The sequence below is a fragment of the Cupressus sempervirens genome, chromosome 6 (genome assembly GCF_028749045.1).
Source record: "Cupressus sempervirens isolate cs-2001-9-10 chromosome 6, ASM2874904v1, whole genome shotgun sequence".
Lineage (NCBI taxonomy): Eukaryota > Viridiplantae > Streptophyta > Pinopsida > Cupressales > Cupressaceae > Cupressus > Cupressus sempervirens.
The window spans coordinates 535,246,648-535,266,890 of record NC_143123.1 but is presented as its reverse complement, the minus strand read 5'-3'; the positions used below and the strand labels follow the sequence as shown (position 1 = coordinate 535,266,890).

General features: G+C 37.4%; 2 protein-coding genes across 3 annotated transcripts in view; one reads left to right on the top strand and one right to left on the bottom strand.

The window, feature by feature from the left end:
- LOC149553370 (Vps51/Vps67 family (components of vesicular transport) protein) overlaps window positions 1–20,243 on the bottom strand; it is a 188,060-nt gene that overhangs the window by 16,256 nt on the left and 151,561 nt on the right. The window lies entirely within an intron of this gene.
- LOC149553371 (uncharacterized) lies at window positions 14,571–17,666 on the top strand. 2 transcript variants are annotated; one of them, XM_089788835.1, is made up of 4 exons: window positions 14,571–14,900; window positions 15,032–16,465; window positions 16,601–16,889; window positions 17,008–17,666. In XM_089788835.1, exons 2-4 carry the CDS (start codon window positions 15,072–15,074, stop codon window positions 17,569–17,571), a joined length of 2,247 nt encoding a protein of 748 aa, XP_089644961.1. In that variant the 5' UTR covers window positions 14,571–14,900; window positions 15,032–15,071; the 3' UTR covers window positions 17,572–17,666. The 2 variants fall into 2 exon arrangements, with proteins under 2 accessions (XP_089644961.1, XP_089644960.1); XM_089788834.1 differs by having other exon boundaries at window positions 14,571–16,465.

Sequence of the window (20,243 nt, the reverse complement as noted above, 5' to 3'; positions counted from 1 at the left end):
TAAGTGCTTGTCGTGCCATGCCTTCCTCCTTTCTTGCGTAACTTTGGTTGCCCACTGCACCTGCAACCGCCACTCATCGAGTTTGTTCAGATTGTACAGTCTCTCCCGTAAGCTCTCCATGTCGCCTAGTTTATTCTCAATCGCTATCCTTAAACTTGGTACCATGAACTCGGTCGGCACCACTGCCTCCTGTCCGTACATTAGCTGAAACGGGGTGTGTCCTATAGTTACTTTATACGAGGTGTAGTACACCCATAAAGCAGATGGTAACTTCTCTTCCCATTCTTCTCCCTCAACTGCACAGGATTTATAAATCACTCCCACCAGAATTTTGTTCGTTGCTTCTACCTATCCGTTAGCCCTTGGGTAGTACAGGCTCGATAATGAATGGTAAATTTTGAAATCAGCAGTGAGTACTCTGATGACGTGGTTAACAAAATGTCCCCCACAATCACTCGTCAACTGGAGTGGGATCCCGTACCTTGTAATAATTTGTTCATATAAAATTTTTGCTGTGCTAACTGCAAAATTGTCTGGTAACGCAGGTGCCTCCACCCATTTAGTTAAGTACTCCGTCGCTACCACGATGTATCGGCACCTTGTTTTACTCACCTTCAGTGGTCCAATAAAATCCAGTCCCCACCTCTCAAAAAGTTCCTGTGTGTGCAAGGGATTCAAAGGCATAAAATCTCTCTTCAATGGTTTTCCAGCCCGTTGGCATGTATCACACGCACGACCCACTCCTTGGCGTCATTGTATATAGTCGGCCACCATAGTCCTGCCAAAATTATCTTCCGCCCAATAGTATCCGGCCCCCATGTGTCCTCCCACCGGGCCTTCGTGTGCTTCCATCAGTACTTTTGAAATTTCCTCCTTGAGAACACACCATCTTAGAATCTGATCCGATCCCATTTTATACAATAGTCCATTAATTAATTGAAATGTCCGACTTCTCAGCACCAATTTCCATCTTTCGTTCGCTGACATGTCACTTGAAAACTGCCCCGTTGATAGATATTCTCCAATGCTTGTGTACCAGGTTGGTAATACTATAACATGAAAGAGTTGTGCATCTGGAAAATCATCATTAACTCCTTTAGGTGGCTCTCCCGATTTTATTCTTGATAGGTGATCTACACTCACATGACTCTTTCCTAGCCGTACCACGATCTTAAATGTGAACTCCTATAATAATAACCATCGGCTTATTCTTCCTTGAATAATCGGCTTATTGACCAAGTATAGTAATGCCTGATGATCTACGTAGAACACAAATGGAGTGGACAACAAGTAGTGTCTGAATTTTTGCATTGCATATACCATCCCCAACGCCTCTCGCTCTGTGGTACTGTAATTTATCTCCGCCTTTGACAACAATCTACTTGCAAAATACACTGGATGGTCCAACCCCTGGTCACCAATCTGCGCCAGTGTTGCTCCGATGGCATAATTTGAGGCATCTACATGGACATGAAATTCTTTATCCCAATTCGGATAGGCCAAAATTGGAGCCGTAGCCAACCTTTTCTTTAACCCCTCAAAGGCTTCATTTTGCTCAGTCTCCCATCTGTAAGATTCACCCTTGCAAGTGAGTTTGTCCGGCGGATAAGCAAATTTTGCATAGTTTTTAATGAATCTCCGATAGTAACCGATGTGCCCCAAAAATGACTTCACTTCCGACACATCCGTCGAGGGTGGCATTTCTAAGATCACGCGGACCTTGTCTAGATCCGTCTTTAGTCCTTCTTTACAAACTATATGCCCAAGCAGCTTCCCTTGAGGCACCATGAACCTACACTTCTTCGGGTTCAATGCTAGTCTTGCTCGCATGCACCTTTCCATACATTCTCCTAACGCCGCTATGTGTTTGTCTTCTGAGCTAAATATCGACCAATCATCTAAAAATGCCTTAAAATTTCCAACAGACATCTTATCGAATATATATAGGATAATCCTTTGGAAAGTCACCGGAGCATTACATAATCCGAACGACATCCTATTGTACGCATATACTCCATCTTCAACAATGAATGTCATTTTTATTTTATCCTCCTCAGCGATGGATGTCTGATTATACCCCGAGAATCCGTCCATGAATGAGTAAATTTCATGCCCCACCACTTCCTCCAAAATGCTATCTATGAACGGTATCGGAAACGGATCTTTAATTGTTACGGCATTTAGACACCGAAAATCCACACATATTCTTATCTGTGTTGCATCCTTTTTCAAGGATATCACAATTGATGATACCCACTCACTTGTCTGCACTTTGAAGATGATACCAGCCTCCAGCATCCTATCAATCTCTTCCGCGACCCGCGCTACATAGTTTTTGTTCATTTGGTACGGTCGCTTTCGTACTGGTACCGCACCTTCGATTAATGGTATCCGATGCACACAATTTCGGTGGTACTCCTTTTAAGTCCTTATACGTCCAAGCAAAAACATCTTTATACTCCATGAATATTCTAAATGTTGCCGCCTTCAATACTGGGTTCCAATCGTCTCCTACAAAAATATTCTTCGGATTCTCCTCATCACCCAAGTTCATTGTTTTCACTGTTGGCTCTTCATACTTCATTGGTTTATCTTTACTGAACGTATGGGCAGGTGTTTCATCCACTTGCGCTTCTCCCTCCTTCAGTTCACTGTATTCCTTCAGAAACTCAAAATATTGCAGCTCGGAAAGACCTCATAGTCTTCCATTTGCCAATGTAGCAATCTGTTTACTGAATCTAGGTCATCATCAGTTGACCCTCCTAATCTCAGCACCCCTTCATCATCTGGTTCCATCCTTTTTTTCCCTTCTCATCATTCTCGCCTTCGCCTTCAAAGTCCGAGGACGCTGCTTCTTCTCCTATCATCTGTGTATGCAAATCAATTATAAATCTCCTACCTCCTTTCTCCATGGACAGGGTGTTCCTTTTCCAATCATGCTTTGCCTTAGCTTGCACCAGCCACCTCTGTCCCAGGATGGCATCATACCCTCTTCTCTTTAATGGAATGACTACAAAATCCAGTGAAAAATGGTTGTGTCCCAATTGTTACCGGTTGTGCCATCAGAGTGCCCAAAGGTTTTATCCCATGTTGATCTGCTGTTAGTAACTGAAAGGTGGGTGGCCATAGTGTTGGTTGTCCAAGTTTTTTCCAGATATCTTCCGGCATCACATTCACCCCCGATCCTCCATCTACTATTGTATCCGTTAGCACCGTACCCAAAATGCCCATCTCCACCACTGTTGGGTGTCTACCTGTCGTAAGTGCTAGTAACATCGGGTCTGTTGCCGCTGTTATGGTTGTTTCCGTACTATCCTTTGCTTCCTCCGTCACTCTCGGGGACGGTGTCATATTTATAATAGTCGTACGCAGCCGTGGCATGGTGAGATCATTTAATTTAATTGGCACTTCCATTTGCATTATCTGTTTAACCATGTTTTGTTCTGCCAAGTTTCTTTTCGAAGTTTCAGCGGTGCCTTTTACATGTGACTTCTCCGCTTTCATCTGCTTCTCTATCTCTGTTCAAGCTTTTTGTAACCTCTCCTTCTCTTCTTCCGCATTCGGATATTTTGCTTTCCTCGCCTACTCCCGCGTGATCGACAACACGTTCTCATCACATGTTTTAATACTTAATAAATTTATGCCTTGTTTTGGACATTTTGAATCTTCATGGTCCTGTGGACCACACCATCTGCACAGTAGCTACAACGTCTCCTTCATAGTACAGTCCCTCGCGAAGTGACCCCAAAGATTACATGCCCGGCACTGTATCATCGGCTGTCCACTCGCATCATATTGTATTCTACTCCGACCTCCATTGTTATTGTTATTGTTTCCACCCCTTCCGCATCTATTATTATTTCGATAGCCACCTGAAGTTGCATCATTGGTTGTGTTATTGCTATTGTTCGATGCTTCCTGCGTTACTAACACCTGTTGGTGTCCTTTTGCTTTCAAGTTAAACGAGCACTCTTTCAGGGAATGCCCTGCCACCTGGCAGATGTCACAAAACTGCTTCTTCGGGCATGAACCCTTCGTATGGCCGTCCTCCTTGCAGTCTGTACACCACAGTTCTCCTTTTACTGTATCTGGATTCTTTTTCAAATTTTTGAATTCTTTCATCATCTGAAGCATGTCTTTCTGTAGGGCTTTCACCTTCTTGTTTGATTCCTCATCACTACTACTACTCTCCGAGGATGAATCATCTGAATCAGAGGACTTATGCTTTTTCTTCTTACTCGTCTTCTGTTCACTTTCCAAATCCATAGCACAAGTATATGCATCGGCGTACGACGTCGGTGGTGCCAGCCGTAGCCCCTCCACGAACCACCGTTTTTTCAACCCATCCGCTGGTTGACTCTCCATCTTTCCGATCAATTCTTTCAATCGCCTAGCATAGATTCGGACTGTCTCATTCTTTCCTTGTTTGGTGCTGTAGATTTCTGCCACTATTTCATTATCATCTCGGAGTAATCTGAATTCTGCTATAAATTCATTTTTAACATTCTCCCATGTATTACGTTTCTGAGGACTAGTGTCAGAAAACCAATCTATCGCCACACCCTGTAGGGTTGCTGGAAATTGTCTTACCCAATCATCCTCATCCTTCACACCATTTTCCGTCCATATGGTTTCACACGTTTTACAATGTCTGATAGGGTCTGTTGAACCATCACCGTGAAACTTGGGTAACTTTTCTTTAGGGCCAGCCATCGTTACTTGCCTTTGATTCTGAGGTACTTGTGTACCTGCACTGTTCTGAGCTCCCGCACTGATCTGGACTCTCGCATTGTTCTGTGCTCCTGCGCTATTCTGGACTTCCGCATTGTTCTGGATAACAGTCTTGTTCCCAACAACTGCGTTGTCTGGTGAAAAGTCTTCAAGTGACGTTCTATTCTCCGCCTGTCTTTGTTCGTCCGGTGTATCGAGAATGAAGAGATCACTCCACGCTCGTGCTCCCTCGGCACTCCAAGCCGCGCAAGTTGTTTCCCTTCCGTTCAAACACTCTCCCCTTGGTGTATACAGGTTAAGGAATTTTTCCCTTGTTTCCTCCACCAAATTCAAGCGTTGTCGAGTTTCTTCCAACAATTCCTCGGCACTCCTCAATCTACTAGGTGAGTGCACTCCCTCCGTCTGTGCCTCTTCACCCCTTCGGTGCCCCTCGATGATCTGCTGAAGTCTCTGTCTACGCTCTGCTTGCTGTGTTAAAATTAAAATTTCTTTTGCTGTACTTAGTTCATTTTTATCTTTTACCTTGTTTCGATCCTTGTTTGGCAAATTCGGCATTAATCTTCATATTATTCCTTCGCTCCAGGTTCGTCTGGCAACGACGCCAAATGTTTACCGCATAGGGTAACAAGTTCAACACATGTATAACACAATTCAATTCAAAACAGATACTTTATTCATGTGTGCACTTGCAGATTACAATCTGATTACAATGACTACAATGATCCATCATCATTCCAAAGTCCATCTCGAACGTGTACATATACCTTTCCAAAGGGGTGACTCAAGTGTCACATGCCTGTTCGGATACTACTCTACTCGTCGGCTACACTATACATTTTACCGACAATAGACGCCATGTGAAAATTTATTGATATTTGATGAGTGTGATCTTCGTAAAATACTCTACTATCAAGGGCAAAAAGCTTGTTTGAGACCCGTCACTTCTATGTTATCCTTTCATGCATAAAATCTTCTTCTATTATACCCAAACTTAATATCAACTTTGCATTGTTCGGCTATAGAAGTGTATTATAATCGTTGCTTATTTTCATCATTCTAAATTGGATGTTTGACATTGTTATTGTTTGCCATAAATCTTCATTGCATATGTAAGATAACCTCCGGTGACCTCCTGCGTTTTCCAATCTTCATATCTTTATAGATGTGATGCCATCACTGCTTAAATTTGTAACTGATGCACTTATTCGCTACAACAATCATTCACTATTTTATCTTGTAGTGTAGATATTTGCCCGGAGAAATGTTGATCCCCTGGAGTAGAGTATTGGCATTGGGGTTCATGTCTATGCGATTAAAATCACGAGGAGAAAACAACTGCATAAACATTTGACTGATATTACATCAACCGAGCACTTTGAAGTAAACCCGACTCCATTTGAGCGTACTTCTGAAGAATTTGAATTATCAGGACTTGAATAATCATCTACACTATTGCAATGTAAATAGGGGTTTTATAAAACTTGTTTGCTCCCTTTTCATAGGCATTCATCTCCAGTGTTATGCACATGTATGATATTTTCAGATGTTTGACGTTCGATAATCTTGGAAACTAGTCATGCAACTTTGCGGAAAACTTATGATTGTGAAGGACTTTCCTCTTCTTGAAGCACAACCACCATTATTATTTGAGACCTCAATTTCTTCTAGGAATGACGAACTAACAAGTTCTATCCATGGGGATTTGAATGCCCACTTTTGGTAGATAATCATTTCCCTTTTCAGTTCTGGGATTACCATACAGTCATACTTTTGTCAATTGTTCCTGCTTGCTCTCAATCAATTGTGAGGTGCCATTCTCTAGAAAGCCTACATCAAGATTAGTTTCCTCTTTGGCATCCAACCCTTTCGTGCCTGTTTCATTGTCCGGATATGTCCATGTCAAACAACAATTCCAATGTCTTTAGAAAGCAAAGCCTGAACTTTCTTTCTAGGAGCTGAAAACAGAGATCATTGAATGTGAGTCTTCTCTTCTGCTTCCCACTATGTAATTCTTCGCCCTCCAAGCACAGGCTTCATTGATTCATTGTTTTCATACTTAAGTAACTTAGAAATCTTGCTAATGGAAGATGAAAGGGGACATGTTTGCATGAAACCATGAGTAGTTGGTATTTGACATGGAAACTTCTGTGCGGCTGTCAATGAATTAATCAAGTCAATAAATCTGTTGAAGGCATCTTCATATAGAAGGTCAATGATCGGTTTTGGAGGTGAGCAAGGCAAATGCCACGGTTCTCCAAAAGCATTTGGACCCATAAAATACATTCTGTGCACATGTCTTTGAGTTTCTTCTGCTTCATTTCACTCATCAAAGTTCAAACAAACCCACAGCTCACAGGACTTTTAATCCAGATACCACTGCAGATGCTATTGCAAGATGGTTGCAACCAGCTCAACACAGCATACAATAAACTCCATGGCTGTAAAGGATAGGGCAATTAGAAATATGGTCACACCTTGAAAGTTTAAAACTGCTTCTATAAGTACAATGTTGGCTTCATTCTTTAAACATAATTACTTCACTGTCCAGAATACTTTAATCACAGCTTCCACATCCAATTATGATATGGTATGAGATTAGCCACATATGAATTTCATTATTCATAATATGACATGCTGTTAATATATCTGCACAATACAGTTGCTGATGCTAAGTCTCTGTCACTTTGGAACTAGCACACAATCATAGATTCCTTGACAGATTCTATAATATGTTTTCACATCTTAACATGAATCAATGATAAGACTTCATCAGATCTCCAACATTATTTCTTAAATGGAAATCCTAAATCCTAACTTTTGCAAAAATTTAGGCTCCATCACATTGATAAGATAATTGTGACATTAATTATTTCCTTCTTGGTATCAATGAGTTATGCTTTGACATCAGTGACAATATACAATATATTGAACAACATAATCCCCTTGCCAATCAGCCTTTCATTTTACTTCCGGTTGTTTGACATTTTGTCAAACATTTCTTAAGTTAGAGAATTCTGATTTCTGAGTATCTCTCTGGTTTAGTTTTGCTGTATTTTCAATCTCAGGGGGAAGGCAGAGATAATTAGTAGACCAACAGATCCACATAGGATACAGGAATCAATCACCCGATAATAACCCTTGCAATACATTTAAAGTTTTATATTTTTAATATGGACGCGCTTGACTGCAAGCTCGCAGTCTATTCTATTCCAAAAGGTGGTACACTAGATTGTAAGGTTTCGTTCCACAAACTTAATGTTTATTGCCAGAATTCGAAATCAATGAACAGACTACAGAATTTATCATATATTTCCCAGCAATCTTAATACCATTTGCACAATATAACATATATATATATATATATATATATATATATATATATATATATATTTTCTGCAGATTTAATTGAGTTGTTCACATGCACCTGGAGTATCAACTTCAGAAAGTGACCTGCCATAGCAATTGGATTGGGTTAAGATACCAATACTACCATGTGCTGCCCCTATTGAGATATGAATCTGGATCATGCCTAGCATGTCGGGTAATGTGTCCAAACTCTTCAACCTACTGACGTGTTCTGGGATACATTCCGTCTTTCTGAGAATCAACTGGGATTCGTGGGGCAAGCTCTTCCTTATGTACTAAAAGTTTTGATTTGTTCTCCTATGGAAAAAGATCATCAGTTGGTAACTCGGTCTTCCTCCTCTTCACAGTAATACTGCTCAACTATGTTGGTAAGCTAAAATCTTCTTCAATTGAGACTGGGATGGTGGCTATGCCAAACATTGATCCTGATTGTATCGCTGTTGTCACAGTGCATATGGCAGTAAGCAAATAATGTTATATATATGTATATATGTATGTGTGTGTGTGTGTATATATATATGTGTGTGTGTGTGTGTGTATGTATGTTTTTATAGATATGTATATATGTGTATGTATATATGTACGTGTGTTTATATATATGTATGTATGTATGTATGTATGTATGTGTGTAAGTATATACATATATATGTATGTGTGTATGTATATATATATGTACATATGTGTGTATATCTATATACGTATATATACATACATATATATACATATATGTGTTTATGTGTATATGTACATATATTTGTGTATATATATGTACATATATAATATACATACATATATATACATACATAGTAACAAGAATTGCCAGGAAATCGCATGAATCGCCGATTCATGAGATTCATGCAAAAAATTGTCAAAGTCACCTTTGTGAATTGCAAAAAATCAGTAGACATACATTTCATGGATCTTCATATTACATACATTTATGATTTGATGTCTTATGGATTTTCATCTTACATACATTCTATGATTTGACTCATGATCCTATGATTTCTATTTAGCTTAGCTACAATTTACATTTTACGTGTAACGTAGTTACGTATGCGATGGATTTATAATTTATGTTCCATGTTTATAGATACTAATAGACATACATTTCATGGATCTTCATCTTACATACATTTATGATTCAATGTCTTATGGATCTTCATCTTACATACATTATACGATTTGATTCATTATGATCCTATGATTTCTATTTACTTCAACTACAATTTACATTTTATGTGTAATGTAGTTACGTATATGATGGATTTATCATTTATGTTCCATGTTTATGTATGTTAGTTTCTATTTGATGATGTTATAGTGTGTTTAAGTTATATTCAATAAAGGATGCATGAAATAAGCTTTAAATTGTTAAGATCTCTAAATTTCAAGGATTTTTTTAATTTGCCGACTTGTGGCCTATTTGCGATTTGATTCGGCCTTGCCAATTCCAATCCAGTTCCGATTCTCATTACTTTGATATACATATATACATATATATACACATATATACACGTGTGTGTGTTATGTGTGTGTGTGTAATATATAATATATTACATTCTCATTTTGTGCTTCATTATACATTGAATGGTTTAATTGATTTACTAATCTGCACATAGACTTGATCGCACAACATAATTGGTCATGCCTAATCAGGCCTTGTATTATGAAGTCATTTTAGATCATGATAATGCCTTGTATAATAATCGGACCTTGTATAATAGTGCAGATCGGGCACTTGTTAGTGCTAACGAAAATGTTTCAAAGAGTCATGACCACGTAAGTCAATGACCTTACATGGCTCATACTACATAAGGCTCATGACCCCACATAGTCATGACCTTTCTGATGATATATATATGTTATGTTATCGTGGCAGAAAGAACATCAGTAAAAGTGGAAATATCCTTCTCTGCTACATAAACTATATTCTCCATAGAGCAGTGAATTCCTTATACCTGCAGATATAACATTGAACAGTATTACTGTAGATACTTGAGACAAAAAAATGTAATTGAGCATTCAGATTTATGTTCATCAGTTGCAATATTAAATATTCAGTAAAGGACTATCTCCGATCTGTATATTCTAAGTCATTATTGTCTGAACAAAAATTGAATAGAAATCATTTTAATCTCTATCTCTGATCTTAAATTCCTAACATGGTATCAGAGCCTAACTGATAGAGATCAAATAAAGATGGTGAAATTTCAATTAAAATTTCAAACTTACATTCATCCAAAAGAGTAATCATGGTCACCACTGTCAAACTCGAGGACAGACTTGAAGGAGCATCAAATTTTGTATCATGGAGAATTTGAATTATGATACTACTTTGAGAACTTGAACTAGAATCATATGTAGAAGAAAATAAATTGATGTTTGATAATGATCCAAATAAAACAATTTGGAAAAGACATACTAATACGACCATGAAAATTATTATTGATGATGATAAGGATCATATCCTTCCTACCATATCAAAATTAACAACTACTTATGATATGTTCATGACTATTAAAAATACTTATGAGTTCAATAATACGAGCAGACTGATTACCTCAAAACAGCAACTTTTGCATATCAAGATGAATAAAGGAGAATCAGTTACATCTTATTTAATGATAATTTCATAATTGAAAGATCAACTTTCAACCATTGAAAATAGATTATCCCTAATAGCCCTTAAAGGATTACCAACTACTTGGGAATCTTTTATTCAGGGTATTAGTGCACAGCCTACTCTACCAAAAATTTATCAACTTAAGAATGACTGTGCTCAAGAAGAATAAAGACTAATTACAAGAGGGATTGGTCCAAGAAAAGAGGGAGAAATACAAGCCCCACATGCTAACACAAACAATAAAAGGAAGAAAAGAAACTTCAAATAGAAAAGAGGGAAGAATAATCAAACCCACAAAAATAGAGATTTGTCTAAAATACAATGTTGAAACTGTGATAAGTTCGGACACACACTCACAGGTACTACACAAAACGGAAGAAAGCTCAAGCCTCTATAGCTAAAGTCAAAGAAGCAGAAAATCCACTATTCTTCTTAGCTTTGTCAAGTAAACTAATCTCAAACAAGAATACCTGGATAATTGAGAGCGGGGCATCATGGCACATAACTAGATTCAGAGACCAGTTTGAAACTTTTTAAGGACACTCAACTGAAGAGGTCACTATAAGGGATAATTCCACATATCCAGCAAAAGAGATTGGGACCTGCTCCATTCAACTAAAAACCAAAGTTACCTTGCAATTAAAAGATGTATTATTTGTACCTGGCATCAAAAGAAATCTTATCTCCATTTCGAAGCTAGAAAATCAAGGATATCTTATCATCTTTCAAGAAGATAAAATTCTATCCTGGCCTAAAAATTCCAACATCAAAATTGCAATCTCTATAGGGTTTAGAGATGGAAGTTTATATAAACTCTATAATATTCAAAATCTTACACTAATCATGAAGTTTCCAATACTAATGAAATTTGGCATAGAAGGTTAGGTTACCTCCATTTTCGTGCCCTGCCTTACATAGAAAATTGTGACAGGATTACCTCATATAAAATTTAATCATATTGGAACCTACAAAGGATGTGCCTCAGGAAAGAACTCCAAAGAATCTTTTTCACATAGTGAACATAAATCAAAAGTTCTACAAGAACTTATCCACACTAATTTTGTGGTCCAATGTCAATTCCCTTAGTAGGGGGATTTTTGTATAATGTGATTTTTCTTGATGACTACCCTAGAAAAACTTGGAATTATTTTCTAAAAATGAAAGAATCAAATGAAGTACTATTGAAATTCATAAGGCTATAGTGGAAAATGAATTTGGGAAGAAAATCAAGACTCTAAGATGAGACAATGGGGGTGAATACATTTTTAAAAACTTTAAAGAATTTTGCACTTATGTTGGGATTAAGGAGTATACACTACCTTATAATCCACAACAGAATGGAGTGGTAGAAAAGAAAAACAGAACTATCATTGGATTTGCTTAAGCCATGATCAATGATCAAAATCTCCACATCTCATTCTGAGTAAAAGCCTCAAATATGACAGTTTACATCCAAAATAGATGTCTTCATTCAATCTTAAAAAATATAACTCCTAAAGAAGCCTTTACAGGAAACAAATCAAATTTAAGTCACTTGAGAATTTTTGGTTGTCCTCTGTATATTCATGTCCCTAACGAAAAGAGGTTCAAACTAGAACCCTCTAGGAAGAAAGGCATATTTGTTGGCTATAGTAAATCCTCTAAAAGTTATAGAGTTTATATTCTAGGACAAAGAACTATTGAAATTCAAAGACATTAAAATTGAAGAAGATACTGCATATAAATTTTCTAAGAGCATTGAAGAATCAAACAAGGAACGAACTACAGAATTAGATGAAAACCCTATGGTTGAGACTCACAGGAAGAATTGGTAAAAAGATCATGAACCCTTATCATCTAACACTAAAAATGTTGAAATCTCCAACAAAAAGAAAAGGCCACTATGGGCAAGGAAGATGATTGAAGAAAATAATGTAGCACCTGATGAAATCTTTAAAGAAGTGAGAAAACAAGAAGTCATTCATGCTATGTTGCTCTTATATCCGAACTCGTCAAATTTAAACCATCAAATGTCGAAGAGGCTTTAACATGTCAAGCTTGGAAAGATGCGATGATTGAGGAATACCAATCTATGTTAAAAAATGATGTATGGGATATTGTACCTAGACCTAAGGACAAATCAGTTGTCTTCTCAAAATGGTTATTCAAAATCAAACATGCGCCAGATGGTAGTATTGAAAAACAAAAAGCCAAATTCGTTGCAAGGGGTTCGTTCTCAAAAGGCTGGAATTGACTATGAAGAGACATTTGCTCCCATTGCTCGATATACCTCTTTAAGAACCATCATTTCCATTGTAGCATCCAAAGGATAGAATATACATCAAATGGACGTAAAGACCACTTTTCTAAAGGGTGTTATTGATAAATAAGTATATCTAGAACAACCAAAAGGCTTTGTCACTCATGACAAAAAAAAATCCTATGTGTGCAAACTGAAAAAAGCTCTCCACGGTCTTAACTAATCCCACCGAGGATGGTATGAAAGAATAGATAGTTACCTTACCAAACTAGGATACTCCAAAAATGAAGCAGATCTTATTATATTCTTCAAAATATCAAATAGTAACATGTTAATTCTTGTACTCTATGTTGATGATTTATTGAAAATTGGGGAAGATCATCTCATCATAAAATTCAAACAGGATCTTGAGTTAGATTTTGATATAAAAGATCTAGGTCTTCTAATCTATATATAGAAATACATTTTCGTAAATCAAGGAAAATATAATATTGACATCTTGACCAAATTTGAGATGATGGGCTATAAACTATTATCCACACCAATGGAGACAAATCTTCATACGCTTAAAAGTGATGCATTTGAATCTGAACCTACAAATTCTACATACTACAGACAGATAATTGGATCCCTAATGTACTTGGTGAATACTCCCTAACGTACTTGGTGAATACTCACCCTGATATTGATTATGCAACAAATGCATTAAATCAGTTCATGTGTGAACCTACGAAAATTCACCTTATGGCAGCCAAACATATTCTGAGATATCTACTTCAAGGGTATCCAAATTAAGACTGGGCCAGTTGTTCCATCGACCGCAAAAGTACTGCAGGATGTTGTTTCAGCCTTCGATCTGCTAGGATGTCTTAGTTTAGCGAGAAGCAGTCTACAATTGCTTAGTGTTCCACAGAAGCTAAATACATAGCTGCCTCAATGGGAGCTCGAGAAACACTATGGTTACCGAAGTTATTGGTTAAATTATTTGGGGAGTCCTTGAATACCACAGTTATACATTGTGATAATCAGTAAAACCAGTTTTCCATAACATATCCAAACACATAGAAAGTCCCTACCATTACATCAGAGATATGGTAGAGAGGAATGTCATCAAGTTCGTATATATCAGCACTGAAGAGAAAAATGCCGACATATTTACCAAACATTTTGTAAAGATGAAAGTGTAGTACTTTACAGGTAAAATCGGTATGACTAATATGTAATTGTACATCCTCAGATTGAGTCTCAGTCATGTTTAAATTTAAATATATTTATTTATTTATATTTTAAATGCTAAAAGAGTTACGATGTTGCATATATGGATTATGTCTTGAAAGGTGACGATCTTTCATTTGATGTATTAGTAAAGTCGCTATTGTAAGATAATGATCTTAGCAATAGCTTGAACGGTTATCATGATATAATCTATGCTCCACGGGGACGCGTCCCCTGCCTCTGTACCCTAGTACCCGTACCGGGTACGAAACGGGGACGCGGGTACGGATTTTGGACGTACCCTGCGACGTCCCTTTTTGAGGGGAAAGGGGACGGTCCCCGAAACGCAAAAAACAATTTTGTAGGAAACTTGGGTACGGATTTCCGTACCGGGGACGGCGTTCCCGTCCCTCGCCCGTACCCTTTTGCCCACGCCGTCCCCTATTTTCCAGCCGGCCACGGGTGAGTTAAAAAGTTAAAAAAAATGGTTTTTTTTTTTAAAAATTTAATCTTTTCTATTCCGCCTAGGGCCCACATGGATGTTAAGTTGTTAACCCTAATGTGTCTTCTTAAATAGTTAAAGTTGGAGTTCATTGCTCATTTGGAGTTGTTTGCAAGTTGGGAAGAGGAAGAGGAAAACATTGAACATTCAACAACAACAAAAGAGGAGTGTGTTTTGGAGGTGGAAGAGAAAGTTTTGCCTTCATTTCTACTTCATTCCAGGTATGTTTTTTATTTTCTTTTTGTTTGATTCAAACTTCATTGTTGTTTGTTGTCATTTTTCATTTTTTTCAATGACATAAAGAGGGCATGTTAATGGAACATTGAAATTTTTTTTTTTCTATAACTTGCAGCAGTATACTATAAATCATTGTAAAATCCAAAGGCAAAAACATGAGCAGCAGTGAGAGTGAGGGAAGTAGTGATAGCATGGAAGTTGCCATGCAAGAAACTCAAGTGTCACAATTACAAAGACCAAGAAAAAGACCTAGGGCAGCCATTGATGAGCCTAATGTAGATGTCCCTATGCCTAATCCATTTGAGTGCCCTTCCAAAGCCTTAAAACAATATGCCAAAGGCCCATTCAACCCTAAGAAACCTCTCCTACAATTTGCCACAAAAGTAGACAAGAATAAGAAGAAAAATTCGGGGGGTAGTAGGGAATGGGAGTGTCATTTATGTAAGAAGCATTATTTTGGGAGCTACACAAGAGTGTATTGCCATCTTTTATGGATAGGTGGGCAAGGGGTGAAAGGTTGCAAAAAAATTACGGAGGAAGAAAAACTTGAGGCCAATAGGTTGTATGTGGAGGGGGAGTTATTGAAATCCGGGGGTCCTATGAGTAGCACACCCACACCCTCATTGACTCCCACTAGCACTGTTAGTAAAGGGAAGGGAAAGGCCAAGACTAAGAGAGATACCAATGTGGCTGATTTATTTAACATACAAGCAAAAGATAGAGCTGAAGAGTCCATTGGCAGATTTCTTGTTGCTCATGGCATACCATACCATGTTTCTCGTTCCTCATTCTATAAACAAATGTGCAAAGATATTTATGCTGCTGGTCCCTCATTTGTACCACCAGGAGAGACTAAATTACGCACCATTTTCCTTGACAAAGAGTACTCAAAAGTAAACATTTTGATGGAGGATATGAGGCAAACATGGATGAGTGATGGATGTTCTATTATCATGGATGGTTGGACCGATATCAAACATCGGCCACTCATCAATCTTATTGTCACTAGTACAGCAGGGGCCTATTTTCTTAGAGCCATTGATTGTTCGGGAAAAAAGAAGGATGCATCCTTCCAATTTCAGATTTTGAAGGATGCTATAGAAGAGGTAGGGACTTCAAATGTTGTGCAAGTAGTCACTGATTCAGCCCGTGTGTGTAAATCAGCTGGATTGATAATAGAGAGCACCTATAGACACATTTTTTGGACCCCATGTTGTGTACATGCATTGAATAACACCTTGAAGGACTTTGGGAAAATTGATTGGATAAAGACTATGGTGTTTGAGGCTAGAGACGTGCAAATGTTTATTTGCAATCATCACACATCTCTTGCATTATTTAGGACATTTTCCAAAAAAGAATTCCTCAAGCCTGTGGAGACTCGATATGCTAGCTACTTCATTTTGTTGGAGAGGATGCTTGAGGTCCAAGAGGCCTTACAATCCATGGTGGTCAATGCAGAGTGGAATAGATGGCATGAATCAAGCACCCCAGATGGAAGACTTGTCAAACGAAGAATCCTAGATGAACATTGGTGGACCACAATGAGGTAAGAAACTTAAGAATTGGTGGATATCATAATTGTTATTATTGCTGATTTAATAAAAAAAAAAATTTGATTTAAGCACTTGCTGATTTTTTTAACATATTATGTTTCTCACTTGCAATTTTCTTTCATTTGCAGATACATTTGCTCCTTCATTGACCCTATTGTGCAGGTCATTAGATATGCTGATACTGACTCTCCTAGCCTTGGAGAGATTTATGAGACTTTTGATAGCATGCTTGGGCAGATCAAGCAAGCTGTTAAAGATAAGGAACCTACTTTGGAGTTCTACGAGGAGCATCTTAAGCCCATTGTAATGAAAAGGTGGAACACTATGAACAACCCACTTCATATGGCAGCCTATGCAGTCAATCCAAAATGGTATGCACCAAGGCCTGGGAGAGTGCTTCCATCTAATGATGAGGAGGTGAGTTTAATTTATTAAAGAATTCTGATTTTATAATACATTTTTAAATATTTTATTTTATTTGTAAAGTTTATAAACTCTAAGTTCTCACTTCTTAATTTTTGTTTGTTCAATATAGGTGAAGGACGGCTTCTTCAAGGCCCTTTCAAAAATGTATAGTGCAGAGGATGCTGCAAAAATTCGAGGGCAATGGCTTGACTTTGCCAATCTTCGTGGTCCAACATTTGGTAGACCAGAGGCGAGGACTGATAGAGCTACATTAGCTCAAAAGGACCCGATTGGATGGTGGACATGGCATGGTAGAGATGCACCTGAGCTGAAAGCCCTTGCCACCCGTCTTCTCTCACAGGTTGCGAGTTCCTCTGCTGCAGAGAGGAATTGGTCTACATATAGCTTCATTCAATCGGTCAAGAGGAACAACCTTACCTCTAGACGATCAGAGAAGCTTGTGGCTGTTCATAGTGTATTGCGACTACAGGAGCGACAGAGTCTTGAGTATCGACAGACTCCAGCACTACGTTGGGATGTTAATCCTGAGGATGCATTGCAGATTGATGAGGATAACACACCCCCAGGGCTGCTTGGAGTTCCATTGGATGAAGACCCTCTGCCTACCCCTGCCAGTGATTCAGAGGATGAGATTGATGATGATCTTGATTTAGATAGAGATTTAGATTCCTAGAGGACAGCCATATATTTGGCTTTCTGCTTTTCAGATACTCAGATACATTATTGCTTTTGATTATTATGGAGTTGGACATCTCATTTACACTTCTAGTATTTACTTTCATTGTGTCATTTTGATTTTCATTTCATGCATGATGATGATAGATTGATACTTGGAGCCTTTGGGCATTTTTGCTAATTGTATGCGATATTCGGATATATCATCATATCATATTCTCATTTTGATTCTAATCTTAATAGTTTTCAATTTCCATGTATTCTATGGTGAATGGTTTATCAATGTTATGATTTATCATTGTTATGGTATGCATATCAGAAATATATCTCTAAAGAAGTCTAATTCTCCATATATAAAAAATTTAAAATCCCCTATATTTTATAGCCGTCCCCTGAGGTCCCGTCCCCTAAATTTTGGCTTCGACCCGTACCCGTACCGGAAACACGTTCCCGTCCCCTAAAACGTCCCCGTCCCGGAAACTCCGTGGAGCATAGGATATAATACATTAAGTTGTGTAAAGAACTGATGATCTCTGATAGAGTAATATAATGTTCTTGTTTTAAGTTCTGATATATATATATTTGAGTCTGTTATAATTACAACTGATTTGAATTATATAGAATAGAGAAACTGATGCCAAAAATAACTTGATAAAATTTCAGACTGGATGATAATGCAAATATGTTTCAGACTGAGTGCAGATTGAAATATTGATATGTATTGCTGCTGAAGGTACTGATTATGTAGTTGAATGAATAATGTTCCCAAGCAGTGATAATCATACAATATATATAATAGAGTGAAAGGTCATGCCCACGTAGGGGCATGACTCTATGTGGACAAGTACCATGTAGGATCATGTCCCTACATGGACATGAATAGTCAAACATAAACACTGATTCAAACACAAATATAATATAATGAATTCAGTGGGCATTAACAATATGATTTGGCAGCAGTAATCATTCATAATGCATTGATCAGTGATAACAACACCAACATTTATGTGAGAGAAGGCCGATTCAATTTAAATCATCTCTCTCTCTCTCTCTCTCTCTCTCTCTCTCTCTCTCTCTCACACACACACACACACATATATAAGCAAGTGTACAATATATATTCTATTGATTTATCATATGCTTCAATTCAACTGAAGCTATAGCTTTAACACTCTCTCTTAGAGAGGCAGGATTGAGTCAAATATGTTTCCTTACCATAGTGATGTTCACTTGATATGTGCACTGACATCAAACATGTGATGTCTATCAAGAAATTAAGTTATCTGATTCCCGGCACTCCAGGACAACAGCATAATGAATTCGAGAAGATAACAAATAATCAGAATTTCATGAACTCTATCATGACAAGTATCGTGATATCCGACACTCCGGGACAACTACTTAATGTAGTCTTATCATAATACATTGTTATCATGACTACGGGCACTCCAGGACAGCAACTTAATTTAGTCTTGTCATGATAACAGGTCTAGCTATTGATAAGATCGTCACTTTACAATAGCAACCCTCCAAATATATATATCAATAAAAGATCGTCACCTGTTGTGACATATTTCACACATGAGAGATAGTAACCCTTTAACATCAAGAATTTTAAATGAATATAAATATACATCTTACAATATGACTAAGATTCAATCTCAAGAGTTATAATCACATTTGAATCATTCCAAGTTTACCTCTAAAAATACTCCAATTTTGGTTTAGAGAGAGGTTTAGTGAATATATCAACAGTTTGCTCATCAGTGTTGATGTACTCTAACTTGAGGACTTCTCTGTCCACCATGTGTCTGACATAATAATAAGGAATTTCGATATGCTTAAGATTGGTTGTTAAAAACTAGATTTACCAATAACTTTATGTAGCTCTAATTGTCACAATGCATAACTGTAGGGTTCAGAGGCTTCCCAAATAATCCAACTAGAAACTTTCTTAACCATATTGCTTCTTTGGCTCCCATAGAGGCGGCTATTTGGCTCCCATAGAGGCGGCTATGTATTCTACTTTAGTTGAACTTAGGGCAACTGTTGACTGCTTCTTGTTGAACAAAGATATCATTGCAGAACCAAGACTAAAACAACATCCTATAGTACTTTTACGATGAATAGAGCTTCCGGCCCAGTTAGAATCTGAGTACCCTTGAAGTTGAATCTCAACACAATCATAATTTAGACCAAGTCCAATGGTACCACGTAGGTATCGTAAGTCTAATTGATTTGATCTGATATACATTAATGTTATTGGTAATCATCATTTCCTATATATACTTATCCATGTTAGTAATATATATTATTATATATAATATATATTATATTTTATATATATATATTGTTATACATATTATTATTATTCATGTTAATATAATATTATTTAAATGATGATTACACCATAGAGACATGTCTCTGTCTCTTCATGAGACATGTCTCCTCTCATATTTATATGAGATCCAAATCTGCATTTGGACATCATCAATAACAATGGCTATGATTCTACATTTGCAAAAACGATCCTAGAAATTAACATGGTATCAAAGCAGGTTGTAAATGTAAGAATGTAAGGCATGGTAGAAAGTTCATTTTAGAAAAACAAAAAATTATAAATTATCATCCCCGATCAAAGATAAGAAAAAGACATAATGCAAAATGAGA

Bases quoted from the DNA above. Each gene is read 5' to 3' on its own strand.
- LOC149553371 (XM_089788835.1), top strand. From the start codon at position 15,072: ATGAGCAGCAGTGAGAGTGAGGGAAGTAGTGATAGCATGGAAGTTGCC. The intron at 16,466-16,600 runs GTAAGAAACTTA...TTTCATTTGCAG, and splicing joins CATTGGTGGACCACAATGAG to ATACATTTGCTCCTTCATTG. The intron at 16,890-17,007 runs GTGAGTTTAATT...TGTTCAATATAG, and splicing joins TTCCATCTAATGATGAGGAG to GTGAAGGACGGCTTCTTCAA.